Here is a 17,441-nt window from a genome sequence, read left to right on the forward strand (position 1 = left end):
TTAAGGTGTGATGGAGAACTGTGATAACACATTATAGCTGACGTAATGTGTTCAGCAGGCTTCAGTTCATCATTCCTCCAGTCTCCTCACTTTTTCTTGTGTGTATGGCCTGTCACTTTGCATCTATCCTGGCCTGGATGCTGAGTTACAGCCTAACGCACACGCGTGCACCATTGTTTACGGTAAACCAACTCCGAGCAGTGCTCATTTCTAGACTTATCAGTGTAATTCATACTTGCCTGAGTATTATCTGCCTGCTCCAGATCCCAAACAGAGCGTTACATGAGTGCAGCACGCCCATCAGATTGGCTTTGTCACCACAGAGAATTTAAAGAGGATAAATAAAGAAATGACAAGGCGTGTGTGTATTCAGGAGCTGTGTGTGTGTGGCTCTCAACAGGCTCAGAGAGTTCTTTGAGACAGAGTGATGAGTTTGCCGTCATCAGACCAGCAGGGAGCAAACTCTTGATTCTTCAGCTAAGAGTTGTCATAGCCTCTCAAGGAACTTAAAGTGACTCTATTTTAGTCTCAACCTTTGTAGCTTTGTAAATGGCATTTTATAAATTGGTACCTGCAAATGATTTAAAACAGTAAAACTAAAATGTTAATGTCCGGCACTAAAATCTTACTGGATGAGCAGCATTCAAAAGTATCTTATTTCAAGCTACCTTTGTATTTCATATTTCAGAATAGCCTGTATATTCACGCCTGTGACCACAAATCAACTGAAATCTGTTAATGTGCCAGTTTATATTAATAGCTAACAGGTAGGCTGTAAAGTGTTTACATTAGTGTTTATTGTTATGAATGCATTTAATTATGTATTAAACATGGGTTTCTTATCATATCACTGTTATCCTGTTTTAGGACATCACTAAATGCGCATTTTAGACATCTGTAAAATATTATGCAAACAGCAACTCACCTTGACCTTAAATACATCAACCTTAGATTAGTTTGAATATAGATGGAATATAGGTGATGATGTGATTGACTCAATGAATGTGCAATTCATTTTCATCAGTGGTCAACTTAATATTTATTTACCATTACAGTATTTGCGAAGTCTTGTATTGTTTTTTAAATATGTTGTCAGATTTTATTTTAAAATCAGTGTTTCTGTGGTTTTTTTTTTTTCACTTGCTTGTGATTTTCATTTTTTTAATATATATATATTTTATTATACTTTTTGTTTGGCTTTAATTTTATTTCAGCTTTAGCTTGCAATTGTAGTACTTCAGCTTTATCTTCAATTTTAAAGCAGGTTTATTTTAATATTAGTTTTTTTTAGCTACATTTCAATTAAGGGAACTGTTTTTTATTAGTCTTAATTGTAGTTAACAACATAGATTTTAATGAATGCAACAAAGAAGTAAAACAGAAAATGAATGATTAATTAATTTTGAGCTGATTTCTGTAAACGTGCAAAATGAACCTTATTTGTAGATCTCCTTTGATGCTCAGCTCTTGGTTTTAACTCAGCCTGTCCTTTTGCTTATCGCTGTAGAGCCCTGGCAGTGTTGAGCGCTTGGCTTCTGCAAACAGACCAGATTACCCTCTCCTCCATGTTCATTAAATACGTGTGAAACGCCCTGCTGCTGCTCCTATAATGAGGAGTGAATTTCATACCACATAATACATTTGTTAGCACCCAATTTACAGTTGCAATTAGGATCCCTTGGAGAGCTGTGCTTGGCCTTTTACAGTCTCCTTTTCATGTTTGATATAGAACTGGTCAAGCTTAAAAAGTAGACGTAAGCTGTAGACAGTTTGTTTAAGTTGTCAGAGAAGATTCTGTCCTATTTTAACAAATTTTCTGTAATAAAAACATTGCTTAAAGTCAACATTAAATCAAAACTGACCCCACTTGCTTTCTTAATGTCCTTGAGCATATTGTGCATGATTCATCAGTGCGTGTTGTTCTAAAAGTGTTTTCATTGCCTCAAAATGTCTTTTCTTTTATGGTGATGTAACCAGATGAAATTCATCACCTATAAAATTTGTAATTCTCGGTTTTTGACTAAAAATTAGTTTTCGGTTTTGGATGAAAAAGTTTTGAAGGGCTAAAACTATTAACTGAAACAGTGATGTTTATGTAGTTTTCAGCTAAATTAAAATGACAATTTTGTTATTTATGTAAAAAAAAAAAAAAAAAAAAAAAAAAACCTTTGATGCATCTTTAGTTTTAGACCCTTAAACTTAGTTCTAAGCAATATTAATGCAAATTTGCCTGCCAATATTTTGACTGACCACACCAAAAAGTTTATTTTTAGTGTAATTATTTTTATAGGCACACATGTTGCTCTCCCATCAAGTCTCAATATGGTGCAATAGACCTGCACTATATTTCCCATTGAAAATTTAGTTTTCCCCAAATTATCTCATGGCAATACAAATTGTATTTATTTTTGCCAAAATTTGAAATTGAAATGCCCCACAAATGTTGTTTCATATCTTTGAAACAACATTTTGTTTAAACCTAACAATTCAAATATGGATGTGAAAGACACATGTCTTAACATGTGTTGAGGAACCATTTGCAGCATAATGTTTTCTGTAGCTAATTGTTAAGTGATGATTTCCTTCTTACTTCTCTCTCATTCTCTCTTTCTCAAGCCTGCCTCCGAACTGGAAGCCTGGGTAAGCATGGTCTCTTCCACAGTCATTGTTACATTTCTCTCATTCATTCACTCGTTCGTCCTTCCTATCGCTCCCTCCTTGTTTAAACATGGTGTTTCATACATTAAGCCCCGATTGTGAGCATGCAAACCGTGTCGGCCACCGTGGCGGTTTCGGAGCTACCCAGCTAGAAAATTGCATATGATGCTCGTGCTGATGGAGGTGATTTACTACTCGCTCGAGACAGGAGGCAGAGGGAAGGGGTGATTATGTATCCCTGTAATTTGGGGTTGTGCTTTGTTGTGCACTGTTGTCTGGCTGCTACAGTACACGCGCCTCTCTCCCGGTCAGCGCCACGGGGCGTCTCTCCAAAACAGCGCTTGTGCACGTGTGTCTATGTGCAAAATGCACTGTGTGAATGCCGTACCCCGCTGGGCTTAATGTATCTGTGCCTTCGTACAGAGTGGCAAAATGTGGGAAGCTAATTACAGGGGGGATTGCGTGCATGAGTGCGAGCATGTCGCTTCCTGCGTTCCCTTGTCGAATTGTTTGAATACTTGGTCTTTTGCAGCTTTGAACTTGTATATCCCTCAATGCTGTTTAAAGTAATCGCCACTATTGCTTTTCAATGGCACAGATGTTTGCATGCTCACAGATAGTCCATATCTTCTCAGACAGTCAATCCCCCCAGCTTTGTGCATGCAGAATTGGTGCCAAACTAGCCGATCGTGTTCAGTTATTGCACACCTGTTTTGAGTGTCACATGCATGGATGAAATCACCTACAAACTTGTGTACATCGTTATCTTGTGTCCTCACTTTCTCTGTTTACTTTTGGAATCCCTCCGTGTTGTAAATCCTCCTCAATGCTTTAATCGAGGGCTGAAAATCTTACACCAGCTGTCCTTTTCCTAAAGACTCTGGCAGAGTCAACAGATCGGTTTTAAGAGCTTTTGGTTCATGCTGTTTGAGCGAAGCTGCGCTGTGCAACGTCCTGGGGCCGGCCTCTCTTGAGTATGGTCAACAGTTTTGGACCAGTAGGGACATATGTTGCTGAAAGCATTTGCTAATACGCTGCCCAAAAATCTGAAAACCTTGACGAATCTTTTGGAAATGCCAACAAATGGTGAAATTCCAAAAATGACAGTTGGACATTCTATGTCCTAAGCTTATAAGCCTTATGGTATAAAAATGTTTTTAAATGTAATATCAAGAGCTAGATCACAGGGGTCGATTCTGGGCAGGAAGTCGTTTTCTGTTTGCCACACATTTATTTTTAAGGAAGTTTATTAATGTGTTCTGGGCTCTAACAATATTTTTTTTCTTGATGGTTGAGTCAGGCCAGTAGTACCTAATTTTTATATTCACTGCCAACTTTTTTATTGGCTTCACAAAAAGGATTTTTATTTTTTTTTATTGTTGTTTCTTTTTATGTATTTATTTATTTTATTTATTTTTCTAGAAATAATGAAATATAAACATTGCATTAAATTATTACAAAACAAATTTGCAATAAGCCGCTTCATTTTTGGAACTGGTCAATATTCAAGATCAATTGAATGACCTCCCACTGAACAAAAATAATTTTTATTTTTAGCAGTTATTTATTTTTTTTTTTATTTGCTAGAAGTATAAAGCACATTACTTTTTCTTTTCTTTTTTAGTAATAAAGTGTTTATTTACAAAAATAAATTTCGCAACTGCTCTAGAATTGTGTGAGAAAGATGATCGATTGAATGACACAAAACTCTTCATTTACTTCATTCCAGGGGAAACAGCTGGATAAGAAGGAGGCAGAGCTGAAGGCACTAGAGGCTTTCTACAAGGAACAGATCACACAACTAGAGAAGAAGGTTGGTAAACCCAATTTATCTCTGATATTTTTTTCCAATTCCATGACATTTTTTTAAACATGCTAAATGCTGATAGGTTGAAATAGCTCACAGATTCTAATGATTTTAGTGGGTAAATGCTCAAATACCATAGTATGGCATCTGTGGCGTTTCTCGGAAATGTTTGTCTGCCTTTTAAGTTCTCTCTTCCTGTATAATTTTCACAGCCGATCCCTGACATTTTTCGAGAAATAAAAGTTATGATGCAGAACATCAAGGAAAGGTATGCATAAGCAGAAGGCAGCCTCGAGATCAGTGGGTGGTTAAGAACTTGTTTCCACGCTGTTGTCAGTTTTTCCGCTTCACGCAAGGCTATATTTGTTAAAGACGAGACACCTCTGTTTGTACACAACTCTCGTTACACCATAATATTTGAGGATGAAAGCACCAGTTATCCTCTACTGCTGCGTTCAGTCACTTTCAGAGAGAGATAATGCCCAAACGGGCCATTCTCCACGGTCTTACCTTCAGCCATCTATCCTTTGTAAATGACTGGACAGAGATCATAATGGTTCATACAGCACTGAAGTGGAATTCTGAAGTGCATTGGCTCCATTTGGAAGGGCAGCAACCCCGAGTGCCTTTATCCACTGGGTTCACACCTTGATTGACCCCCATTGGTGTAAAAAAAAAAATGAATAAAGTTACATTAAATGGAAAGGGCTTGCTCGGCGTGGCGAGGGGCAATGGTGCAGAAAGTGCTTCAGCCAAAGCCTCAAAACCATTCAGCTATTGGCAAATGAAATCCGAGTTGCTCTCCAAGATTTGTGATTTTCCTCAATCCCCCTTCTCCTTCGTTTTCTCTCTTTTGCCCTCCCTCTACCATTTTTTTTCCTACGCTCACTCTCTCTGAGGTCTTATCAACTGCATGCAGCCGGCAAAAAAGTGAGATTTGCTTCTTTGCTCTCTTTACCAACATGCTGTAGGAAAGCGGCCCAGCATGTAACAGTGGCCGTGTTGTATGGAAGTGGGTGTCCAAAGGCAGTTTTCGGGTGGTTGAGTTACCTTATTTCCCAGAATGCAAAGCAGAATTCGAACAACCACTGACAATGAAACATTATAACTTAGGAGTGTAATAATATCAAATGAATTTAGTTAACTTGGTGGAGTCACCTTATTTCCCAGAATGCAAAGCAATATTTGAAGAATCTCTGAATAAACAATATTGTAACCTGGTTGCTTAGTAACGTCAGATGATTTTTGTTGAATCTTTTTGACAAAAAATTTGACAAATTTGACAGTCTATGGTAGTTGAGTCCCTTTATTTCCCAGAATGCACGACAATATTTGAAGAACTGCTGCCAAAGAAATATTTAATTTTATTTGCTTATTTACAGTGGTTAAGTGTATTTTTCAGAATGCAAAACAATAAGAGTAAAATTTTATTATGAAATTATGTGATGTAGTTGTGTAGTAACGTTAAATGAATTTGGTTGACTCCAGTATTCCAAATATTGCCTTTGCCTGTGCTCTAAAACCCCTAACCTGTAAAACAGCACCATATTTTCAACATTTTTGAAATGTGCAGCACTTACATTTTCCATCCCTTACATTTAAGTTGTCTTAAAATGATAATTCAGGTATTTGTTATACAGTTTTGGATAATTAGGACCGGTTAAGGATCTGAAGGGACTTTTTTTTCACACAGATGCTCCTAATTACATTTTACAATTTACAAACCTTTATTTTTATTCGCAAATATGAGTGAAATGCTCATGCTTTAAATCCCTGTTTGGTCACCTTATTTTCCAGAATTCACAGCACTACTTGGAGAACTACTTTCAAAAAACATTAAACCTAGTTGCTAAAGAATATTAAATTAATTTGGTTGTCGACAGTAGTTAAGTCGTATTGTGCAAAGCATTATTTGAAGAATATCTAATGAATAAACATTGTGGTGTAGTTTTATAATAATATTAAGTGAATTTAATTGACTACAGTAGTTGAGTCACCAATCACCATAATATTGAAATTTGCTCTGTATTTTTGGGAAAGTAAACCAAATATCTGTGCAATATTTTTTTATTTTTTTGTGTAGGACATATTGTAAATACTTATGTGCATTCTGGGATGAATCTCTCATGAGGAAACATTATAATGTAACACTAATGTGTTGAGTCACCATATTTCCCAGAATGCACTGCAATATTTAAAGAATGACTCTCAAGGAAACATTCCATCCTAGTTGCGTAGTAACACCAAATGAATTTGGTTTACTCCTGAAGTTGAGTCACCTTATTTCCCAGAATGCAGATATTTGAAGCACCTTAGTCAAAGAACATCAGACAAATTTGGTTAAATACAGTGTTTGGAACAAAACATATCACAAGGCCTTTCCTCCTTTAATATTAATGTGAGGTGTCGTTTTTATATTCTGTGACTAAAGAAAGTCACATTAGATGCAATATTTGTATTCTCTCTATCAAACGCTGTTTTCAGAACAAGAGAATAACCCAGCCACCTTGACAGCTTTAGAGAGATAATTCCTCTCTATTTGACTCTCTCACTTTGTTCAGCTCCTTTTGCTTTGTTCATATAAGCTGTACTAAGAGGGTTGCTCACTCACTGGCTTGAAGAATTGCCTTTTTGTTTATTCACTTTGGGCCCAGTGATTCGGGGGAAGGAGATGGAGATGAATGTTTTTGGTACATGCTTCATTATGATGCGAAAACAAAGGATTGCAAAGGGAAATATTAACTCTGGGACAGCATCCATGGTGGCTTTGCCGGGCTGATAATTTAACGCTTGTGTCTCTCAAAAGAGGGGATTTGTTCCACGGTGTACAGTTAACGTTGTTTGCACGCAGCAGATTTACACCTCACTGTCTTTCAGACTTAATTCATATTTTATTTTAAACCGCAGACAGATTTATAATACACTTCCAAGCAGCGTTTTCCATTTGTTCGTTGATATTAAATCTAAGTTACTAATTTCACTGAACTTTAACAGAGTTCTTGTATGGGAAGATGTGATGTGAAAACTGTTCATTTTGAATTAATACAGAGCTTTGTTGCAATTAGAGCACATGATGAGGTAATGCATTCTGGGAAGTGAAGGGAAGTATCGTTCTGTCCATATCATTTTGTCATTTTATCCATTATCTGTCGTTCTGTTTTTCTATCCATTCTTTCATTTATTCTGTCATTCTATCTATTGTATGATAGATAGTTCTCTATCCACCTTATTTTTACCATGGAAGCATGCATGGCCATTTTAGCTTTAATGTGTCAAGACTTCCAGTCTAATCCACCTCCATTAACTTTTAGCTGTTTGTTTTGCTTTTTTATATTGAAAATGGGTATTTCTTATTGTACTATTTGAATGTATTGCTGTATTTATGAACAGACTGATTTGTAGCACCCAATGGTTTACTGCTATTTGTTATTCTTCTAGTTATTTTCCTACAGTGGCTAATTAATTTTTCACAGAAAAGAGCTTTCTTCCACACTGCAAAATAAGGGGTTTTGTATGCCCATCCTTCTATCTATTGTTTTATCTATTACTGTGTCTGTTTATTTGTTCAGTCATTCCTACTCTGTCTACTATTATGCCTGTCTATCATTCTATCTGTCTGTGGTTTTATCTGTCATTCTTTTTCTCTGTTCTGTCTATCGTTCGGTCTGTCTATCATTCTATCTGTTGTTCTGTCATGTGTTCTCTTTGTTTATGGTTTTGTCTGTCTGACGTTATCTGTTGTTCTGACTCATTCTAGCTAATGTTCCGTCTGTCTGTCTTTCTGATTATTGTTCTGTCTGTCTGTCATTCTGTTTGTCTTTTGTTCTCTCTGTGTGTGGTTTTGTGTCTATCATTCTGTTTTTCTGACCATCGTTCTATCTATCATTCTGTCTGTCTGTTTTGTCTGTCTACTGTTATGTCTATTGTTGTCTGTCTGAGTGGTTCTGTCTGTCATTTAGTCTGTCTATCATTCTCTTTGTCTGTCTAGCATTCAGTGTGTTGTTCTGTCTGTCTTTCTGTTGTTCTGTCTAGGCATGGGCCGATTACCGGTTTCAAGGTATACCGCGATTTGAAAATTTCATGGTTTCAAAACCACTAATATTTTCTGTTATACCGTTCCTGCAGTATGCACTCTTTTCCATGTCTCCTCAATGACTGAAAGAGTAAGAATCCCTCAGGCTGAGTGCAGTGTAGAGAGTAACACTGACCCCTGCTCCTCCTGTTTGTGCGAGCGAGCAGTCAGTCACGTGTGTGTAGGATAGCCGAACTTAAGGAGCTGCGCCTGGAATCTAAGGCACGTATACACTTCACATTCAACGTTACTTGAATTAGCCGCATCTGCACATCTTTCAAAAGTATATACATCCGCAGATGAGTGTGGACGGATGAGTTCGACACATACGCAGTACCACGAGGTGCACGCCGTGTTGCCAACTTAGTGACTTTGTCGCTAGATTTAGAGACTTTTCTGACCCCCTTAGCGACTCTTTTTCCAAAAAGCGACTAGCGACAAATCTAGCGACTTTCTTGGACAAACCTTATTTAGTCTCTGAGACTCTCCGGTAATGCCGCATGAGTGCAAGGTCTTCCTTTCCCAGTGCACACACCTCTCTCGCTCTGCATCTGCTCTGTTCAGCGAGCGCAGAGAGGAGCAGCACTTTCAGTTAAAAAAAGATATTCTGTTGCTTCTAACTCTATTTTACAAGCAAGTACAGCCGAAATCACAGCACAGCCATTGTCTTAATTGTATGTGTATTTGATTTCATTTGACAATGTTATGAATAGGATTTTAGTGATGTGACCCATCCACTAAGCCACGACTTAATATCTTTGAGAGCTGGTTATGTAGTCTTAATTGACCGTGTTTCAGTCATTATAATATTCATTCCGTTGTCTGACAACAGAAACATTCAAATATAATAATAAGAACAGTTTTATTGAGAATTTGGCTGCATTAAAATGCAGTACATGAGCACAAGGAGGCAAGACAATACGACACACTTTCGTCATGAATATGCTAATTAGATTATGATGTCATCTAGCAACATTTAGTTGGCAACACTGGGTTTGCGGCTGTCCGCGAGCACTCTTGATGATGAAAATAATGTAATGCCGATGGTGTGCGGATGGCCGAAATATACTTTGGCCTTTATGTGATCGGTAACCTGACTTTTTTTAAATTATTGCAACTCTCTGTTCTGGACTTGCACAAACTGCGTTGCAGTTCAGTTATTTTCCAAAATGTAATTTATGTGAAAATATGAAGTCTGTTAATGCCTGTTAACATAGCCAGAGATGATGAAGACAGATGTACAGAGAAAAATACTGTAGCAGGCAAATCACTTACTGTTCATGATGCACAAACTATTGGAAGAAAATCATCAATATTAATTTGGGGGTTTATATGAATGTGTATGTGAATGTGGGGAACTGACTCTGTCTTCTAAAAAAGTTTACGTGGTATTTTCTTTTCATCTGGTCTCTGTATAGTTCATATTAAAGGAGCATTGCGTAGGTTCTGAAATTTCTAACCGTTACTGACACCAGTGGCCGTTAGAGGAACTGCAGCCAGTCTCATGCTCGTTCTCAGTGCGCACGCCCTTTTTCTTTTTTTTTTTTTACTTACGAGGAGTGTCCGTGGGTGTCTGAATTGTGCTGGAGGCTGGTCGCTTCTTTCCATCTGCAGAGTCCATTTGAAAACACTATTGCCGCTGGTTACTATAATGGCTGGCGTGCCGTATGGTTGTAAGCCCAAGTAGACGAGAACGCGCATGACGTCACATTTTGTGAATTTTCGCGCCAATTCGGGCCCGACTCCTCCACACACAATTGAGCCTACAGGCTGATAGAGGCAACCGTGGTGGACAGTCGAGGTGTCATTCTTTTTTTTACATCATGGTTGGCTCATACATGTACAAATGAAAACTCTATCTTAAAGATTTTTTTTAAGTAAAAACCTCCACATAGCTCCTTTAAAGCAGTGTTCCAGCCACTGATCTATAATATAGAACTGGATTGCTCATGACGTCATTAAAGTGAAGCCGCCGCGCCGCCATATTGGTAATCCCTAGTGTGCGTAAATGTTCCATTGAATTAATAGGAAATTGTATGATTTTAATGAGAAAACATCACCTAACAAGTCAGTCAAATTTCCCCTACTCATTAAAAAGCTACGTTCATTACAGTAGTGAGCATCATGAACATGATAAACATCAGACAGACATGACCTCAACATATATAACAAACTACAAACTGCTCATTCTGAAATCTGAATTTATTCAGAGAAATAACTGACCATATACAGTACGGATTTAAAGACATAAAGCTTTATTTCCCAGATTGTAAGTTAAGCTTTTCATTTATAGAGCAATATTAACAACATTATTATATTATCCATTGTAATATATTCAAATCCATTTCCGATACTAATACTCATGTTTAACAATTCCTGAAAAATTGTTCATAAAGAAATAGGCTATATTTTTTGTTGGATCAGTTACCTGTGTCATCAGTGCGCAGCAGACACACCCACCTAAATGATTTGAATATATCGCTTATACTGCCCAAAAGACCGTAAACACTGCAGATATCATCTGAGGTAAAGATTAATTTACATACACATAACATAAAAACGGATCCCATTTGACTGATTTGTTCAAATACAGTTATTTTAGGACAGCGGTTTGAATGTAACTCAATGGTGCTCTCTGCTGGTAGGGATTAGTAAGATGGCGGATTGAACACTTCCGGTGGCTTCACTGTCTGTTGGCAGTTTAGAACGCGATGAGCGATCCAGTCATATATATAGATCAGTGGTTTCAGCCCAGCTCAGCTTTGTTTACAGTGGTAACCAAGGAAACGCTGTATGTTGTCTTTATCTGGTGTTCCAGAGGCTCCTCCTGCTGTCAGAGAGTGAATATGCATCTCATTCAGCACTTCTGCTGTTTGTTTCTTTCAGGCATGTGGTATAATTTCACAAAGCTTGTCAGAACACCATGATATTTTGTGGACAAAACCATGATATTTTTGCTTAAGGTTATCATACCATCAAAATCTCACACCGGCCCATGCCTAGTTCTGTTCTCTTCTGCTCTGTTCTGTCATTCGTTCATTTATTTATTTATGTCTGTCTATCGGTTGGTCTGTCTGTCTGTAACTTGTCTGCTCAGGGGACCAAACTAACCTTTTCCACTGGTGGCACTTGCGCGACTACCTTTTTAGCTACTGGCGCAAAACATGATTTGGTCGCACAAATTTTTTATAGTAAGCCGCTCTGGATAATAATGAAACTGTATTGCATTCAGATGTGTTTTTTATTTTACTTGCCATCTTTTAAACCACATGCCTTCTTGTTTTATTTCTTACAGTACACACAGTGCATTGGTACCTTAACCCAGGGCCGTAGCTGGGGTTAGAGGGGCCCTGGTGCAGGTTGTACAGTGGGCCCTGTTTGAAATGGTTTAATATTTACTGTATGTTCGTTCTATTTATTTATTTGTGCTATTTACACGGTTTACTTTTTTTTTTTTTTTAAGTTTGTAGGTGTCCAGAAACTTATTTAAAATAGCACTGCGTAGTCTTCACTGTAAAATAAAATACACAGTCAAACCAAAATGTATTCAGACACCTTCAACATTTCTCACATTATCACAGTTTATTTGTTATAGTTTAGAAATTGGTAATAAAATATAACAAGAACTCAGAGTTAAACTGTGTCAGAACAAATTCATCTTGATAATGTCAGATAACTTTGATAGAAAGATATGTAATGGAATCAACCAAAACTTCAGACAACTGTCAGTATGACAATATTTACACAACTATCCATACTTTGTTGAACAATTACCAAGCAAATAATGCTTAATTTTGTTCGGTCTGTGGTGTGAAAAGATTGCATTAGCAATTAAAAAAGAAACACTTAAGCAAAACATGGTCAGGTCCCTAAGGTTTTTTTTATTTATTTTTTTTTATATCAATTTCACTGGTAGTCTAATATTTCACAGTTCGCTGTATTTTGCTATACTCGTACTCTATCGCATACGTTGTCAGTGTTGTGCGCTTGTTTAGACCTTTGTTGTGATAAACAGTAAAGTGCGTTCAAGTGCCAGCCAAGAGAGTGTAAATAAATACCCTTTGTGAGAAGCAGTTAAATCAGCGGGAGTTAAAAGCAGATCGTAAGTGTATTTATTTCTTGTCTCATTAGTATTTAGCGCAGTTGTCGTTGCTAGGAAACACTTGTTTGTTTACTGTGTTGAGACGTGCTACGTTTGGTCTTTTACTCTATCGCATACGTTGTCAGTGTTGTGCGCTTGCTTAGACCTTTGTTGTGATAAACAGTAAAGTGCGTTCAGCTTAATTCAATTTCTGCTTTGTCGGGTTTAAAAAAGATTAGTATACCACAGCAGCGGTCGCGGCAGCCCTCCAGTTAAGCCCTCCTCATGTGAAGACCATCGACTCTACCGTGCGACTCCACCGGGCAGGGACACCTGCAGGGAATATAAGTATTGTTTTGATTAATCTCTTTTTCCTTCTCCTTGTTTCATTTCTATTTCAGTTGTTTTTTGTTTATAACCAAATCTTACTATGTGTTTCCAGATCCCTACATTTTGTAGTTGTCTATCGACCCCCAGGACCACTGGGTAACTTTTTGGATGAATTAGATGTGTTGCTCTCAACCTTTTCTGAGGATGGTACTTCCCTAGTTATGCTTGGGAGATTTCAACATCCATCTAGATAAACCTCTGTTTGCTGATTTCCACACTCTGCTTGCCTCTTTTGATCTCAACCGAGTGTCAACTACTGCTACTCACAAATCAGGCAACCAACTGGACCTTATTTATACACGACACTGCTCTACTGATCATGTTCTGGTTACTCCATTGCACACATCGGATCACTTCCTCCTCACTCTTAACCTCAACATGGTCCCTGCCACATCACTTACCCTTCCACATGTCATCTTTCGACGTAACCTACGCACACTTTCACCCTCCCGGCTATCTGCAATGGTTTCATCTTCACTTACTTCCCCTAAACTGTTTGCATCTTTGGATGCTAACAGTGCTACTGATACCTTCTGCTCCACTCTTACATCTTGTTTAGACACTGTTTGTCCCTTATCTTCCAGGCCAGCCCGTAACACCCCTTCTGCCCCTTGGTTATCTGATGTTCTACGTGAACACCGCTCTAAGCTTAGAGCTGCTGAAAGGGTGTGGCGCAAATCCAAAAATACTACTGACCTTAATGTGTATCAGTCACTCCTATCTTCCTTCTCTGCTAATGTCTCCACTGCTAAAATGACATACTACCATAACAAATTAACAATTCGTCTAACTCTCGCATGCTTTTTAAAACATTTTCCTCACTTCTTTGTCCTCCTCCTCCACCTCCTGCTTCATCTCTAATAGCTGCCGACTTTGCAACGTTTTTCATTAATAAAATTAAACACATTAGTGCACAATTTTCCAAACCACAATCAGTCAAGCTCATATCACCAGCAAACATACACTCATTTACATTCTTCTCTTCACTCTCTGAGGCAGAAGTCTCAAAACTCATCCTTTCTAATACCCTACTACTTGCCCGCTTGATCCTATTCCATCTTATCTCCTTGAAGCCATTTCTCCTGCAGTTGTACCTGCACTCACTCACATCATCAACACATCCCTCCACACAGGTGTTTTTCCCCTCATCATTTAGACAGGCACGTATAACTCCACTACTTAAGAAACCCAACCTCAACCCATCTCTTTTAGAGAACTACAGACCAGTATCCCTTCTTCCCTTCATTGCAAAAACACTTGAACGAGCTGTGTTCAACCAAGTCTCTACATTTCTCACAAACAACAACCTCCTTGACAGTAACCAATCGTCCTTTCAGAAGTGGACATTTAACTGAGACGGCCTTGCTCTCAGTTGTTGAAGCTCGAAGACTGGCAAGAGCAGAATTCAAATCTTCAGTACTTATCCTGCTTGATCTATCCGCTGCTTTTGACACGGTTAACCACCAGATCCTCCTATCAACCCTACTGGCAAAAGGCATCTCAGGAACCACACTTCAATGGTTTGAGTCTTACCTATCAGATAGGTCCTTCAAAGTATCTTGGAGAGGTGAGGTGTCCAAGTCACAACATCTAACTACTGGGGTGCCTCAGGTCTCAGTTCTTGGACCACTTCTCTTCTCTGTCTACATGGCATCATTAGGTTCTGTCATTCAGAAACATGGCTTTTCATACCACTGCTATGCTGATGACACTCAACTCTACCTCTCATTCCATCCTGATGATCCGACGGTTGCTATTCTGATCTCAGCTTGTCTAACAGAAATTTCTTCCTGGATGATGGACCATCACCTTCAACTCAACCTTGCCAAGACAGAACTGCTTGTGATTCCAGCAAACCCATCGTTTCATCACAATTTCACCATCAAGTTAGGCACATCAACCATAACTCCTTCAAAAACAGCTAGAAGCCTTGGAGTTATGATTGATGATCAGCTGACTTTCTCAGACCACATTGCTAAAACTGTCCGATCCTGCAGATTTGCTTTATTCAACATCAAGAAGATCAAGCCCTTTCTTTCGAAACATGCTGCACAACTCCTTGTTCAAGCTCTTGTTCTGTCCAGGTTGGACTATTGCAATGCCCTCTTGGCAGGTCTTCCAGCCAATTCTATCATACCTTTAAAATTAATTCAGAATGCGGCAGCAAGATTAATTTTTAATGAGCCAAAAAGAATACACGTCACACCTCTGTTTATCAATTTGCACTGGCTTCCAATAGCTGCTCGCATAAAATTCAAGGCATTAATGTTTGCCTACAAAACTACCACTGGCTCTGCACCCATTTACCTAAATTTGTTACTTCAGACTTATGTGCCCTCTAGAAGCTTGCGTTCTGCAAGTGAACGTCGCTTGATTGTGCCATCCCAAAGAAGCACAAAGTCACTTTTACGCACTTTTAAATTAAATGTTCCCTCCTGGTGGAATGACCTCCCCAACTCAATCCGAGCAGCTGAGTCCTTAGCCATCTTCAAGAAACGGCTTAAAACACATCTCTTCCATCTTTATTTGACCCTCTAACTTTAACACTCACTATTCTAATTCTGTTCTTTAAAAAAATCTAACTACCTTTCTAATCTTTTTGTATTCTATTTTCTTTTCATTTATTATGCAATTGTATGTGTGTGTGTATGTGTGTGAAAAGATCTCTAACACTAGCTTGCTCTATTCTTTTTTTATTCTATCGGTTTTCTTTTTTTTCTTTTTTCTTTTCTTTAATTTTTTTATTTTTTTTTATTATATTATTTAAAAACCTATGCTATGTGTACTGTGTTAACCCAACTGAGACTTGTTATAGCACGTATATATCATTGCTCTTTTTGTTGTTTTTGATTGCTTCCACTGTCCTCATCTGTAAGTCGCTTTGGATAAAAGCGTCTGCTAAATGAATAAATGTAATGAATAAATGTAAATGAAAAACAGTATAATCAATTATATCAGATTTTTAGTTTGACAGTGGATAAATTCTTGTTAAAACTACAAAGTAATTCAATCAAGAGCAGTGAGTGATTTACTTTCATTTTCTTGGATTAACATTAAAGACACTGACAGCAGAGCTAGTAAATTAGGCGCGGTCAATTTAAGAGACAATGCATCCATTATAATGATACACATACGATTTCTTTCCAACTCTTTACTTTCACTTAAGACATAACCACAGACTTTTCGAACAAACTTTATAAAACTTAAGACAGGTATTTTGACATATTTAGTATGTATTTGTCGGTAAAAAAGCAAGAAGTCTTTGAGACGCGTCTCTGCTAGCGCCCTGAACACCAGAACACCGCGGTGCTGAATTAAGCTCTTTTGCATCCTTTTCTGTTTGTTTAAACTGCAATTTGTATTTGTTCGTTCAGGTGCAGGAGGACGGGAATGTCCTGAAGGAGAGCTCGGTTCAGTGTTGCTGTCCGTGAAACGCGGCTCTCTCTCTCGTGCGCACCAAAGACAGCGTGCGAGTAACAGCTAACGTTACTCAGTTCAGCTTTCCCGCATCGCGGGGCTGAAGCCAACTTGATGTGTTGAATGCTCAGAGCACGTTATAAAACGTATATTTAAAATACACATTTCTGTTTTAATAAATGTTCATAGTAAATCATAGCATATTGCCTAAAACATAAGGTAGGTACAAAAATAATCAGTGATACATTTGCGACCTCATAAAAATTAAGGTCGCAATGTAATTTCAACAGGTCGCATATGGGACCATTTTGGTCCCAGTGTAGTTCCCTGTGTTAGTGTAACTTTTATTCTCGCTATTGCCGCCAGCGCCATGTTGTGGAGATGCTGTGTGTTTTGTTGTGAAAGAGAAGCTACTTTGTTTGGCCATCCAAAAGAGGCACAACTAGAAATCAGTGGTTAAGTTGTATTTACAACACTGTTCCGGAACAGTTCAACTCAAATATTTAGATTTTCAAATATTTAGTGTTCAATGCATTTTATGGATGTTGAGGGGGACAGTTCTGACTTTGCAAGGACAGTCTGGGCCTTCTGACTCACAGTCTGTAAGTACGTTTACATATTTAAAGGATTTGCCACTGATGATTCAAACGCACGTTTTAGCAGTGTAGAGTAGTGTTGTTTGTCATTTCTCTTATCACAAATGCAGACAAGGTTTTATGTTTACGCAGAGCGATACACAATGCATAAAAAGACAGTATAAGTCATTACAGTCAGTAATTATGTCCCCACTGGATGTAACAAATCCCTTGATTGTAATGGGTTTTATTGGTTTTGATTTGTTGCGCCGGGACACATGATGTCACAGTATGGTAAGGGGAGTAACATTTGTCACACGCTTGAGTTATTCGGCCAATCACAATGTATTGGATAGCTGGTCGATCAAAGCACACCTCGTTTTCAGAACGATGAGCTTTGTAAAAATCTACTTGTTTCTGAAAGGCGGGGCATAGAGAAGA

The 17,441-nt window shown here is 38.1% G+C and overlaps 1 protein-coding gene across 3 annotated transcripts in view; it reads left to right on the plus strand.

Annotated features, from left to right (window-relative positions):
- The window catches only part of chchd6a (coiled-coil-helix-coiled-coil-helix domain containing 6a), a 77,754-nt gene that overhangs the window by 20,750 nt on the left and 39,563 nt on the right, over positions 1-17,441 (plus strand). For 2 of the 3 annotated variants that reach the window (XM_059528227.1, XM_059528226.1), the window contains 2 exons: positions 2,617-2,640; positions 4,388-4,471. In XM_059528227.1, coding sequence (XP_059384210.1) covers positions 2,617-2,640; positions 4,388-4,471 — 108 coding nt within the window. The remainder of the gene's footprint in view (positions 1-2,616; positions 2,641-4,387; positions 4,472-17,441) is intronic. The other variant, XM_059528228.1, reaches the window with a different exon arrangement.

Source organism: Carassius carassius, chromosome 37, assembly GCF_963082965.1.
Source record: "Carassius carassius chromosome 37, fCarCar2.1, whole genome shotgun sequence".
NCBI classification, from domain to species: Eukaryota; Metazoa; Chordata; class Actinopteri; order Cypriniformes; family Cyprinidae; genus Carassius; species Carassius carassius.